We start from the raw sequence: 13,723 nt of genomic DNA on the forward strand, positions 1-13,723 counted from the left end.
GTATTTTCATGTTTGATGGTTGTCTATTGTCAGGTAAGAAAAAGCGTCTCACCTTGTTGTAGTAATGCACCTTAATCACATGCCACTGGCCGTCACTGACACCACCGTGGACGTAAGGCGACACTGTTGTCTTGGTCTCACCTGCAGGGGTCAAAGGTCAGGAGAGGTCACTCTTATCACGTTTCAGTTCTCTCTAAGGGGAGACAGTTCTCCATCATCTCCAGTTACAGCCCTAGCAACTATCCACAGACAGACTCCACCACATGTCATCCAAAAAAAATTCTACATCTTCATTAATGAAATCTTTGGTGCATAAGAGTATTTCTAATCACACCTGTCCACTGCTTATCGACAGAAACAATAGCGTTTCATAGTGTGTCTATCCTCAGCATGGTAAGAGAATGACCACAGTAAGTGTCCTTGTACAGGATCATTTTTTTATACCTCAAAACCCTGTCTTATCAGCACTTCCACATTTCCCACATTCCCCTTGTACCTGCAGAGAAGGTCAGTTGGATTTGCTCATTAATGATCTCCACGGCGATAAAGTCATGCTTCTCGTTGAAACGGCCATTATAGAGCAGCAAACCATTGGGCTCCTTTGTGGCAAATCTGAAAAAAAGACAGAAGTGATAACAGAATATAATAACAGGACAGGAAAAGACAGGACAGAGCAAAAAGGATATTATTTCCTACAATGTTTCCATGCATATAAAGTATTCAATTTGCAGAATGGATACAAGTGTTTCTTTTAAAAAAAAAAAAAAAAAAAAAAAAGAAAAAAGAAAAAGAGAAAAAAGAAAGAAAATGCACTGACACGTTGTCATTGATATTCCACGACTGGAATCCCGAGATCCATGCAGCATATAGACAGTGAGCAGCCCTTATCCCATGTAGGCCATAACCCTCTGCCTACTTAACTCACATTTGACCACGACTCACATTAGCAGTCAAAACATGTCCACAAGGATTACGCATCAATCAGAGCGGGACGAGCCCTGAGCTTCGGCTACAGAAAATGACCACTCCAATCCCATTCTCTACTCCAGAATGGAACCCCATTATAGGCACACCACAGAACAACTGCTTTCCTTTCTTATCAGATTAACCCTTACAAGCATTACAGATGCAATGAGTGTACAATGACTCACTGATGGGAGGGCGATATTAAACAAGGCTCCGATTTGACACACATCGCTGCGCACCGAGCCCTGCCTGAGATGGAGAGATGAGTGGAACTACACAACGTCAGATCTGCAGTGTAGGCAGCACAAAAAAAAAAAAAAAAAGGCAACATCTGATAACCCCAAAAACCGAAAACTGTAAACAGCTACTGAAAAAAAAAAAAAAAAAAATCGACCCAAAACATTTTAGGAATTTAAATCAGCGAGGATAAATTGGAAAGCTCAGACTAAACTTTTCTAGAAATAACCACACGACTGCAACGAAATGCCTCCAAGAGAGAAAAAAAAAGGAGAGAGAGGGAAAAGAGAAAGAGAGCGAGTGAGCGAGAGCGAGAGAAGAAAATGTAAAGACACGGAAAAGAGAGGTGAATATCTGAAAGGATCACAGTTGCGGAGAAAACGGTAAAGTCTTGTTGATCCCAGCACAAAAATTCAAAGTCTGCAACACAAAAATAGGTTCTACACAACGATACCAATTCCTGAAAATAGGCTACACACTGTCAACTTTTAAAAGACTAAAAGCTCAGGGGACAGAACAGGGAGTACAACACATCAAAAACAAGAGAAAACAATAAGGACAAAAATACAGATGTTGGATATGGAAACAGCGAGAAATAAATTGATTTACAGAAATAGCAGGGAGAGACATACCATATAGTAGAGTAAACAAGGGATGCGGAGCGCATTGACCGAGTTCTATTTTGACATTTAGACGCCCTACAGAATGATGAACTGACTCAATACTCAGGAAACCTTACAATTATTGCACTATAAATACTCCTCAACCTAAAAAAAAACAAAACAAAACAAAAAAAATCCTTCTAATGTTGAAGCAAACTTCGACTTGTGACTGCTCTACACAAATATAAAAGGAGACACAATCAGCAACGACCACCAATTTAATGAGTTCATGAAAGTACGACACGCAAGGTGCCTGTTCATGGAGTGGTGTAGTATAACCTGAAGGCAAGCCTAAGCCCACGAGCACCTCACAGAACTTCAGAAAAGCAGCCATTGGATGGTGCCGAGGGGTAAGCATGTGTCTGTTACTGTCACATTAATGCACAGTTAGACACATTTTAACACTTCACTGCTTCTCTCCCTCTCTGGCACTGATCCTCTGACAAGGCCATGACCGCCCTGTCACTAGTCCAGAAGGGAACCATGGATACGGTCCAACCCAAACCATGCAGAAAAAAAACACAGGTAGTTAAAAAAAAAAAAAAAAAAAAAAAACAGGACTCCATCGCACTGGTTCACTGAGCAATCTGATGAATCACATCTGGGTTACAACTACTCACTGAAATTAAATGTTACATTTAAAACCCTGAAAAGATGACGAAACGGGGAGCACTGACTCACTGGCATCTTACGTAATAAGTTCATGTCAGTCTTAAAAAAAATATACAGAAGCATCAAGAATTATTCATAAAACCTTACGCTACTGAAAGAATTCCTCTCTTACTTACACAACAGTTTTCAAAACCTCTATCAGTTCAAGGGCATGACTGGTGATTTTAAGTGACTTCATATTGTGTGTGTGTGTAATCATTGTCAGTTACAGGGTGCGCGCATATGTGTGTGTGTGTGTGTGTGTGTGTGTGTGTGTGCGAGGTCTCTGAAGGCAGAGGCTGTCTGATGAGGACTGTGGACGCGCGGCTGCTCTGTGGGAGAGGCGTTAACAGGGTTCGGCAGGCTCCGCAGCAGGCTGCGGTGTTGCCATGGGCCACAGTGCTGCTGACCTGCTTACTGAGGGGAGTAATCGCAGCCGCAGTGGGGTGTGAGGGAAGCCACGCATTGCTCGCACGGATGTTATTTGTTTTGCAATATTAATGTAAATGCAGCTTTCCTATTTAATGAAAAAAAAGAAATGTCTAAAAAAAAAAAAACAACAACAAAGAACAGAAGTGTAATTTCAAGTGACATAAGCTTGGGTGACATGTATGCTCATGTATGGTTGGTCCCTCTTCACCAGAGACTCATGAAAAATAAAAATGATGTTTAACAGTACAAATGTGCATAATTGTTGGTAAACTGTGAGAAAAAGAAAAAAAAAAAAAAATAACACACATCAAACCCCTCCCCCAAAAAACGAGAAGCAGCGTGGAAAAGGAGAAAACAACAACAAAAAAAATCATGACATGCTTTTGGAGGAATTTTTTCCAGTCTCAGAATTTATTGCTGAATGTTCGCGCTCTCTCTCTCTCTCTGTCTCTATGGGCTTTTGAGGTCCTGGCCAAAACTTCACAGTTACTGAAATCTGATCAATCCACACTCAGATTGCAAAGCTTCTTGACAGCCTCATCGGTTTTGCTTTCATCCTATCACCTTTAAATGCCATTTAGCCTGCGACACTCTGAGCAAGCTGTGAAATATGGGCTAGCGCTGAAAAGAAACAGGTCAGAGCAGTTTTCTAGCCAAAAGACTGCCATCCGAGCCCGATTCAAAGCAAGGCCACTTCCATAAAACTCACAAAGACGTATTATTGTCACGACTATTCATTAACGAGCAGCCATGGGGAGGCTTAGCCCCTGTGAAGCATAGCTAAAGTGACAGAGTTGCTTCAACGGGGGGAAAAAAACAGCCGGATGTTTCATCTATGCAGCCGTCAAGCTCGGTTGTTGTGCTGTTTAAACGGGCAAACAGAAAAGGAGCTTACAACTTTTGGATTTAATATTTGATGTTAAATTCTGCCCCTTCCCCCCCACCCCCCACGCAATACTGTCAATTGTTCTTCCGTTTACTTTTCCTATCAGGAAATTTGCGCTTACGTCTTTATGCAAAATGACTTTTAAATGATAGTTCCTCTCTTCACTTGTTTCTGACACACCTCCACAGCTGCAAACCACAAGAATGAACTCCTGAGAGTTTAACCTGATATAAACCAGGCGACCGAGGCAGAACCCTCCGTAATGACTTTACTGGGCAAATGGGCTCAATCTAATAAAAACAAGCCCTTCCATCTATAACCTGCTAAAAGTAATTAAGGATGGCTGAGTATCAAAACCAGCTGTGCTCTGCAACCCCTTTGTTCCAGAGTTACTCTATATGAGCAGCAGCTGTCATATGGACAGCTGGTCATATGAAGATGTAAAGTCTACCTACTAATACCAACAGACGGAACCTTAACGAGAGAAACGGGGAACAAATGGAATAAAATCTCACTCTCTTCTCCCTCAACCAATAAACATAATGAGATCAGACTCCGCAGTCGTAGATTCATGTCCTCGGTTACGCAAGAATGTTGAAACCAAAAACGGCAACTCCTCAGGCATCTGTTCAGTTATTACTCACCAAGTCCCTGAACTTGACTGTCTGCACTGCTCCACGCAGGCCAAGCCCAAACCCAAACCCATAAATGAGAGAGAAGGTGCATGCGTGTATTTTAAACGTTTTGGGGGGGGGGGGGGTATCAAGGCTATGGGAAAAAAAAGAGAGAGTGGTAAATGACATTGTGTAACAACATTGCCGGGTGAGGTGGAATGACTGGAGCAAACTGGGGGATGAAACGTTAAAATGGAGAGGGCATCATCGATTGTATCTGAGACACACTGCGCAGTAAATAATGGAAAATGCTTATTTGAAATCTTTCAAGGATCAGATCCTGGTGGGATTTCATGGTGATAAAAGACAGAAAGACATGCTTAGGTACAGTGAAACAGTGAAACGACAGGGTTTGTCCTTGGCAGAGAGAGAGAGAGAGAGAGAGAGAGAGAGAGAGAGAGAGAGAGAGAGAGAGAATAAAGCTGAGCTTTTTATGAATCTAAAAGCGTGGACTTACGAGAGCGAGAGAGTGAAGTGGAAGCGTTGGCGAAGGCCCTTAAAGGTGAGGAAGGACTGAGGGGGAAAGTTACGCGTGGTCATCTCGCAGTACGGCTTCTCGTAGCCTCCTGACGGACAGTCGCACTTAAAACCACCCACCAGCAGGTTAACACAGGTTCCCCCGTTTTTGCACACACCTGGAGCACAGCGGCCTGAGCGAGATGACAGCTCGCATCTCTCACCTAGAGAGAAAGGGAAAGAGAGAGAGAGAGAGAGAAAGGGAGAGAGAGAGAGAGAGAGAGAGAGAGAGAAAAAGCAGGAGAAAAGAGAACGAGAGAGAGAGAGAGAGAGAGAGAGAGAGAAAAAGCAGGAGAAAAGAGAACGAGAGAGAGAGAGAGAGAAACCTGTCAAAAGAGTTGACACAGAGGCAGAACTTCACTATGTCTCTGACTATTTTATTTTATTGCATCTGACTTTTCACCTCCTCCCCACTCTGTGTTACTTTCTGTCTGCATTCACCATGATGCTGCTGCTGCTGCTCTGTGTGATGCGTGAAGGAGCACAGCTTCCAACACACACACGCACACACACACACACACACACAGGGAGAGAGGGGGAAGGGAGGGGAAGGCAAGGGATGAAAAGAACATAAATGAAGAGCAAAAAAAAAAGAGAGCGAAAGAATGAGACGTAGTGAAGACTAGAGAGAAAAGTGTGTCACAGTGAGTCATTTGCCTTTAGTCTAGGGGGCTCTGCATCTCTTTACATTCCACTACTCTCTCCCCAGCATCCTCTCCACAGCCTGCAGTTACCATGGCGAGTCTGCACGCCTCCCTGCATGAGCAAGAATCTGTGTCAGTGACACGCTACAGTACAGAACTGCTTACAACGTGTGTGTGCGCATGTGTGTGTGCGCGCATGTACACTGGTACCACAGTGACACGGGAGCCGGACAAAAGCCACTTTTCTAAAACCATTCCAGTGGAAACAATGAGGTTGTTTTCATAAAGCTAATCTGAATTCTTTGACTTCTTCCTGTTTACAAAATAAATGTGCCAACCCTACGTGGCTAATTAGTAAGCAAAATGGTGAATGAGGCCGGTTGTAAACCCGATTTTTTTTTCCTCTCCTCACTAGATCCAACTGCAATTCGAAATGCATTTGAAGATGTCAACACTAGTATCTACTATTTAATGTAATATTCATGGGCAGGGAAAAGAGAGATGCAGTTTAACCTTGCCCTCAGAAACAGAGCTTTGAAGAAAATGGGGTCAGAGAATTTAATATGGGGCACATGGTCTACATCAAAAGCAGATGATCAAATGAAACGGCATACATATTAATGAAAATGGTTTTTAAAAATGATCCTCAGAGAAAGGCTTCTCTTTAGTGTGGAAGAGAATTAGTGTTCAAGTTTTACACGTAGTAGAGTCATTCTGAGCTCTGAAGTATTCTGGAGCGGAGGGAAACCACACTGAAGACGCACGTTTTCACCTAGTGACATCCAACAATTTGCCACAGTTCCACTATTTAGGATGCTTGGGGACACGATGGTGCTATTAGCCACCCAGTGACATAAAATAAACAATTACAGCGTAAAATGTTAGGAAATTCATCAGTGGCTCGCCTGGGGCTGCTAGCTCCTCGTTAAGCCTTTTAAGCTAATTGGATGGAAGGGGCATTTTTGTTTCGGTATTATTCCTTCAATCATTGTCAAGTCAATGTGGGACAGTCTCCAAGGTCATACTCCATTTTGTTTTACATGATCTCATTTCTGCTTTTTTCTTTCCCGTCCGACGTGACACCCGTCTTGACTGAGCAATGAATGTGATTACCAGATGGAATAATTAAATAAATAAATTGATACATTTGTTGTGTACCACCATCTGACCTACAAAAAAAAACAAAGAAATTTTCTTCCATTTAAACAGGAAAAGCAATAACCGAGAAGCACATAATGAGATTATGTTTTCTACCGTTCATTTCTCAAAACGATAAATTGAGCGCGAAAGTAACGATCAAATCACGTTAAATTACAAAACGCACACCAGAAATCCCCATCGGTCCTGTAATCTTCCATTAATGATAAAAGGGACGTTCGTAACAGCGTCATCGTCCGACATCGCGTTCGGTGTATTGTCAGCGTGTTTTGTGCGACGGGTAACTTGAGAGTGACAGGTACAGTGTTTTGTCCTCGGTCATGTGTCCCGTGGGAGCGTGTTTCTGCCACAGGTGCGGAGCTCTGGCAGGTGAAGGAGTATAAGGTATATACGAGTAGGCTGGGCCAGGTTCGTCTGCACACTATCCAAACGGCCGCATCCATTATGGAGGAGGCATTTCCTTCGCTCTACTTGCAGCCTCCAAAGCCACTCCTGTCTCTCTTTGTTTGCCAGAAGCATGAATCATTAAGGCTGTCAAAATGAGCCCCATCTCCAGAGATGACACTCTCTTAAAGGCAGAGGAAGATGTACCTTGCTTTCTCTCTCTCTCTCTCTCTCTCTCTCTCTCTCTCACACACACACACACACACACACACACACAGAGGACTGTAATAATAGTGGACTTTCTGCTCAGGAAATTCTGGATGTTGGGAGGGAACATTTCACTGAAGGTCTGAAGAAATGAAACTGAATCCGAGTCTTTTGCTCGTGTTTTTCCATATATTACCATCTCATGTTTGCTTGATAAACTTCATTAAACACTAATTATTACTTTTCCCCGCTAACACAAAGCACACAAATAATTCACTCAATAACTCACTTTCCATTACGCTAATATCAAACATCATCTCTCCGAACACGACTCCGGCAACCGAGAGTCAACGCAGTTCATTTATATTGTCAGTTACTCCAGCGCTAATGGCAGAGAGATTAGAGAGCAGAGAAGAGAGGCGAGATGAAACTTAAACAGCAAGCTGTTCCCGAGTCTTTTTACGGAGCAGATGAAAAACGTGCCAGTGCTGCACTTCCTTTGGCTGTGGGAATCTCCCTGTGGCATGTGTGTTTCTGTGCTGCTAAGTAACCATCTCCTCCTCTGCGTGATGGAGTAAGCTTTGCTCCAGAGCTCCTGCTCCATATGGGCCTTCCTCCTCCCTCCCTCAGGACCCGCCGCGGAGCTCGGAGCGGAGCTGACTCTCTGTGCTCCTCTCTGCAGCAGCATCGCGCTCTGAGATTTAATCAACCTTACAATAACTCAACATGCTCACCCCTCACAACTGTCCTATTACATCACACAGATATGCCTTTTATCAGCATTGAGTGAGAATCATCCGACAAAAGCAAAGGATGACAAAAGCACTTACACTATCGCTACATACCTGTGTTTTGTTCTCCCGGTTTTACTGTTAAAGTCAGGGTTTTGGATTGAATTTAATGAGCTCAACACCAGAAATTTGGTGTATTTTGCATCAGCGGCAGAAACACTGAGGATCATGGCAGACTTTAATCAGTCATGTGTCATTACAGAAATGCTATGAGGACCGGTACGACTCAACCTTTGGCAGGAAGGCCATCTTTGTGTACCTTACCTCTAATATTTTCATGAGGTACTGCAATATATACTGATGAGAAAGCCTGTTTTTCCAATGTTAAAATGAAAACGGTGGTTTTAGATTTCAGCGGCATCACCCACACAGTTGTAGTTTCAGCCTACATGACTCACTCACTCGTTTCTTCACTCTGTCCATCCAAACAGGACTCAGATTGATTGGGGCTCAATCTTATTATTTATCTCTCTCACCACCCTCTCTCCATCTGGTAACACCCACAGGGCCGGCAGCACACTGTCCTCACACACACACACCTCTCTGTCTCTGTCTCTCTCTCTCTCACACACACACACACACACACACACACCAGGCAGTGTACAACCCAATCAAGCGGCAACTTTCTGCATCACGGGGAATGTGTCAAATTCAGCACTCAATCAGCCTTAGCAGCGGGTGAAAGAGAGAAAAACAATCCGAACGAAAGCTGAAAACTCAATCTCACTCTGGGGTCCGACTCGTCTTGTTCCAGCGACACGCTCACGCCTCAAACCGAGCTACTTAAATAACAACGTACATCATGAATGTAGATTTATTAGCCCAAAAGATTACGTGAGATTTTTTCTCCAGGAAGCTGCCCAAGGCCAGAAGTCCGAGGGCTGCTTAGCTAAAGCACCGGCTCGGATTTACGCTCCAGAGGAAGATTGATGATGTCCATTCTGCTGAACTGACATGATCGCCTCCCATGGGTGGCGCACACACACGGACACACACGTACACACACTTCTCTGCCTCCACAATGTTCAACTCACCCCCCCCCCCCACACACACACCCACAGAAACCCATAACACACAGAGGAGTGGTCCTCAACCAGCACCTTTGATGGACCACACATTCACAAGAGTGAGTACGTTCATACCATCACATTGCACACCCACTACAAACTATACTAGACTTCCATAAATGATTCATCGCACTGATGTGGGGTAAGTTACACATATCATGCTGAAAGCAGGGTAAAAACAGCTACACCTACACCCTGCTTCTGTAATTGAGCGCTGTTCTGTCGAGTGCTTTTGTGTCACTGGCTTGAATCAAGGTTTTCTATAACATGGCCTTGAACTGCAGGAGTGAGTTACACTGTTGTATAAAAAAAAAGTAGATATAAGCCCCTAAAGTAAATAGTGTAGTTGTTCAGCCTGTGACATTTAAAAGTAATTTTAGCTCAGAATGTCAAAGAAATACAAAATAAACAAACTTTATACTGATCCCTCTATCCTCTGGCTAAATCCTGCATTAGGTTTAAACCTCTGGTGTTTCATCATTGCTTTCAGCCTTTCCACTGTGACAAATGAACAACTCAATTTGTTGGAGTCTCTGTACGAGTAATGTGCTTTAATGTGGCCACTACTCTCCATTCCCTCCACCCGTACTGCTCCATTGGCCTCACATACTTTCTTGATTGGTGTCAGACCAACAAAAGAAACCAACAAATATTTCCCAGTAAATAGATATTCTATTTTAATCACAAAATCATAATCAGGACGGAAGCAACTGCAGGCAAACGTCAGAGTTTAATTTGGCTCTGCGATGACCTCTTGGAGGCTTAGCCAGAGAAAAGGGCAGACACAGTGTTCCTCAAGCAGAGAACGTGAATGTGAAAGCTTTAAAGTTAGAATATTCAAAAGCTTTTTAGCTTTTTGCCTGTCAGTCCTAATCAGATGTTGACCTTCCTTTCCACTGGCCCCTTTTTCCTTTTCAGTAAGCAGTGGAGTGCATCTGTTACCTCCAGGAATTCTTATTCTTCAGATGAAATCCTACATCTAACCCAAACTAAATATGAGGATTTGAGGTTCAGGCATCTCCAATTGGATGGTGTAAGAGTGAGGTTGGGGATAGCAAGTAATATGAATATGTAAGAACGAAACCTTAATGTTTCGGCAGATAGGGTAACACTCCGCTAGGTCACACCCTGCTGCGAGTGAGGGTTCCAACTGTTTACAGAGAACTTTTCTTTCCCTCTCAGAAGCTTGTCATATTCAGGAAGTGTTTTAAAGACAAAAACTTTCTCTTCATCTGTGTCCATTTATAATTCATTTCTCATCTCCATTATTACACTAAGAGCTTGTCTGTTCTTTTACCAAACCGATATTGTTTTTTAATGTTCAGAGTTTCAATCTAACAATAAGCTGAGCTCCAGAGGATTAAATTCCATGGAGACCACAGACAGCAACTCCTCACTAATGTGGAGGCCTTTTGCTGAAAGCTGTCTTTCTTTGGTAAAAGGGATATTAGATCAATAACTCATCATCCAACCACTGGCCTGTCTAATGCATATCACTTTTATAAGAACCATGGTATACTCTTTGAATTTTTGTTATTTATCACTACACCACTGAATGTTATTGGACCCTATGAACGCCCTAACAGGATATTATATATTCCTTTGATGCTCTTGGTATTAGCTACCAGCGAGTCTAATAGGGTCATAGCAGAAGCTCTTCAACTGGGTGTAAATGCCAGGTGCAGGTAATAAACATTTAATACAGTCGACATTTTTCTTTTCATTGTCTTTTGAGCAGCCACGTGGAAATGTACTAGATTAACCTACAATGATGTATCTTGACAGGACAAACCAGCGAGTGCATGCAACCCTCTGGACATGTTCAAAGATAACCTTGGATGAGAATGAGACACTGTGAGTTCTTCACGGCGTCCTTGATTGATGGCTCACTGTGATTGGCCACTCACCTGTGTAGTCATCCAGGCACTCGCAGGTGTAGCCTCCCTCGTGACTGCGACAGATGCCGTGCGCCCCGCACGGTTTGGAATAGCACAGGTCAATCTCGGTCTCGCAGTAGTCCCCCGTGAAGCCGGTGGGGCAGCGGCAACGCAGGCCGGCGATGGGGTGAATGGGTCGGAACAGGATGGTGTCGGAAGCCACGAAGGGCGCCAAGCTGTCGAACTTCAGCACTGACACGCACTTCATGTAGTTCTCGCAGGGCTCTCTCAGGCAGATGTTGTCGTCGAACGGGAGCACATGCTGAGAGGATATGTGGGCTAGCAGGCTCCGGTTTAAGTACAGTCTCTCCTGGAGTTCCTCCGACCCAAAATACTCCCCCCCGCTGCCGGCGTGGCCCAGCCGCGCCCTGCCCCCGCCTCGCGGCCCTTCGCCGGGAACCGCCACCGACAGGCTGACGTTCAGGATGCTGGCGTTAACGTCCGTGTCGTCCTGGATGTTGAACACCACCACGTCTTCGCGGGCGGCGGACAGGACCCGGGCCACGCCCTCCAGGAACTGGGCCAGGAGCATCGAGAGGAAGCGCTCCTGGGACGTGTTGGCCAGTCGCAGGGTGATGCTGTTGGAGAGCATTTCGTCTGTGATGATGGTGACCTGCAGCAAACACTGTGCAGAGACTGAGTGGATCCCATCTGAAGGAGAGGGGGGGAAAAAAGGGAGCATAAATCAGTTGTTCCTCACTGCATCAATCCACCAGTTAGAAAAAGAAGGACAAAAGGTAAAAAAAAAAAAAAAAACCCTCTTGATTAACCCAATCAAACGACATGTAATCAGGCAACCAGCCTACAACTGAATTACGTCTGCGCTACGCAGGAACATACAACGTCCATTTAAGATTATGCAAATACGGCATCAGAACAATCAAAAACTATTCCTCAAGAAAAGGTAGATACATAGCATTTAAATGCAGCAGCTCCCTGCAGAGAACAATTACGGCTAAAGGAAATCAGAGCACCTAATCAGAATAACAAGAGAGCAAGGGAAGTACGCTATTTAACAAGCTCTGTTCTCTCTATACAACTGAATGAATAGGACATTACAATGGCCCTCATTTGTGTCTTGTATGCCACTCTCTGAAGAAATGAGCTTGGACAGATATAAATATACTCTCTCTCGTCCCGATTTAAGATCGCCTATAATCATGTAATCTGGATGCAGCGCTTTGCTTTCAAATACCACCACACAGACAAATACCTTGGGAACCTTAGGAACACTGGGATGCCTGTAGTATCTTAGGAAAATGGGCTATTTGTAGCGATTTTCGCCGCTGGCTTGAGGCTTCTGTTTGCCCTTTAGGCAAAGGAGAAGCAAAGACAAAACAAGTATAATCAAATCAAACCCATACTGAAAACAACCTTGAGCCCTTTTCTGCCCCACAGTAATCAATAGGGACCTTTGTTTGGCAGCTTTTGACCCGAGCCAGGGAACAGAACCCCTGCGCTTTGGGTGGACAAGAACCCATACAAACAAACAGCAACAGCGCCAGCGTTACCGCATCCAGGACTGCTGCCACAAAGTGGTGGAAAGAGAGTCTCCATGTTCAACAGAGCTTTAATCCGGCTGCTCTTAGTCAGGCACTCCAAGACTGGGCCATCAGAGAGCGCAGAGAGAGAGAGAGCGGGAAGGAACCTCAAAGCTAATGCAGTCGTTCGCTCACTCCCTCATACGCACTGAGAGAGGATGTGTGAACATCAATAATGGAGACGGAGCAGAGCTCTGAGAATAAGGATTCCGATAACACTCTGATTCTGATAACACACACACACACACACACGGTTAAAGCCTACTGAGAAACCAGTGGAAAAACATCAGAAACAGAGTAGAGAACAGGCAAAGAGACAATCTGGACCAGACAGGGTCAGCGCTGATCCACTTCAAACGTTTAGACCTAATCCCAGAAGCCTTTGGAGGGATGAAAATATTACAAGAGCTTAGGAAGTGTTAGTCACGTTCACCCTTAATCAACATTTTGCAGTAGTTTTTACAACACCATAAGTAGTGTTCAAAGTCTGCTCAGCCTTGGAGAAGAAAAAAAAAAGCCTACTCAGACTTCCCAACACCCCCCCCCCCCCAAAACACACACACAATTTTTCAGTGTTTCAGACTGAAAGTGCCGTGAGGCACCGTAACATAAAAATATGAATGATAACTAACAACTTGGTCAAAGGCCAGGAACTGAACCAGATACAGGTGTGAATACGATCTGACACTACAACACATGCTCTAAAACGGCGAGGAAAAGACATCCTTTAAAAGAACGCAGTCTTTGACATTGTTCTCACCAGATAAAATATATAATCTTAATACCTGACTGTATCTCATTAATTTTATATATGTCAATTACCCTGACTTACCCAACTTACCATGGGGAAAAAAAAAAACAAGAGCAAGATACCAAACTGTCAAAACTACTCAACATGAAAAAAGTTACTCTGCTTCACAAAGGATAATGGCTTTTCCTACTTTTCCTGATGGCTGAATGATTTAATCCT

General features: G+C 43.9%; 1 protein-coding gene across 1 annotated transcript in view; it reads right to left on the reverse strand.

The window, feature by feature from the left end:
* celsr2 (cadherin, EGF LAG seven-pass G-type receptor 2) overlaps positions 1-13,723 on the reverse strand; it is a 46,908-nt gene that overhangs the window by 19,118 nt on the left and 14,067 nt on the right. Inside the window, exons 2-5 of the mRNA XM_030778350.1 lie at positions 11,183-11,863; positions 4,966-5,188; positions 497-612; positions 53-141 (exon numbers count right to left, since the gene is read on the reverse strand). Coding sequence (XP_030634210.1) covers positions 53-141; positions 497-612; positions 4,966-5,188; positions 11,183-11,863 — 1,109 coding nt within the window. The remainder of the gene's footprint in view (positions 1-52; positions 142-496; positions 613-4,965; positions 5,189-11,182; positions 11,864-13,723) is intronic.

This window comes from Chanos chanos, chromosome 6, assembly GCF_902362185.1.
Source record: "Chanos chanos chromosome 6, fChaCha1.1, whole genome shotgun sequence".
NCBI lineage: Eukaryota > Metazoa > Chordata > Actinopteri > Gonorynchiformes > Chanidae > Chanos > Chanos chanos.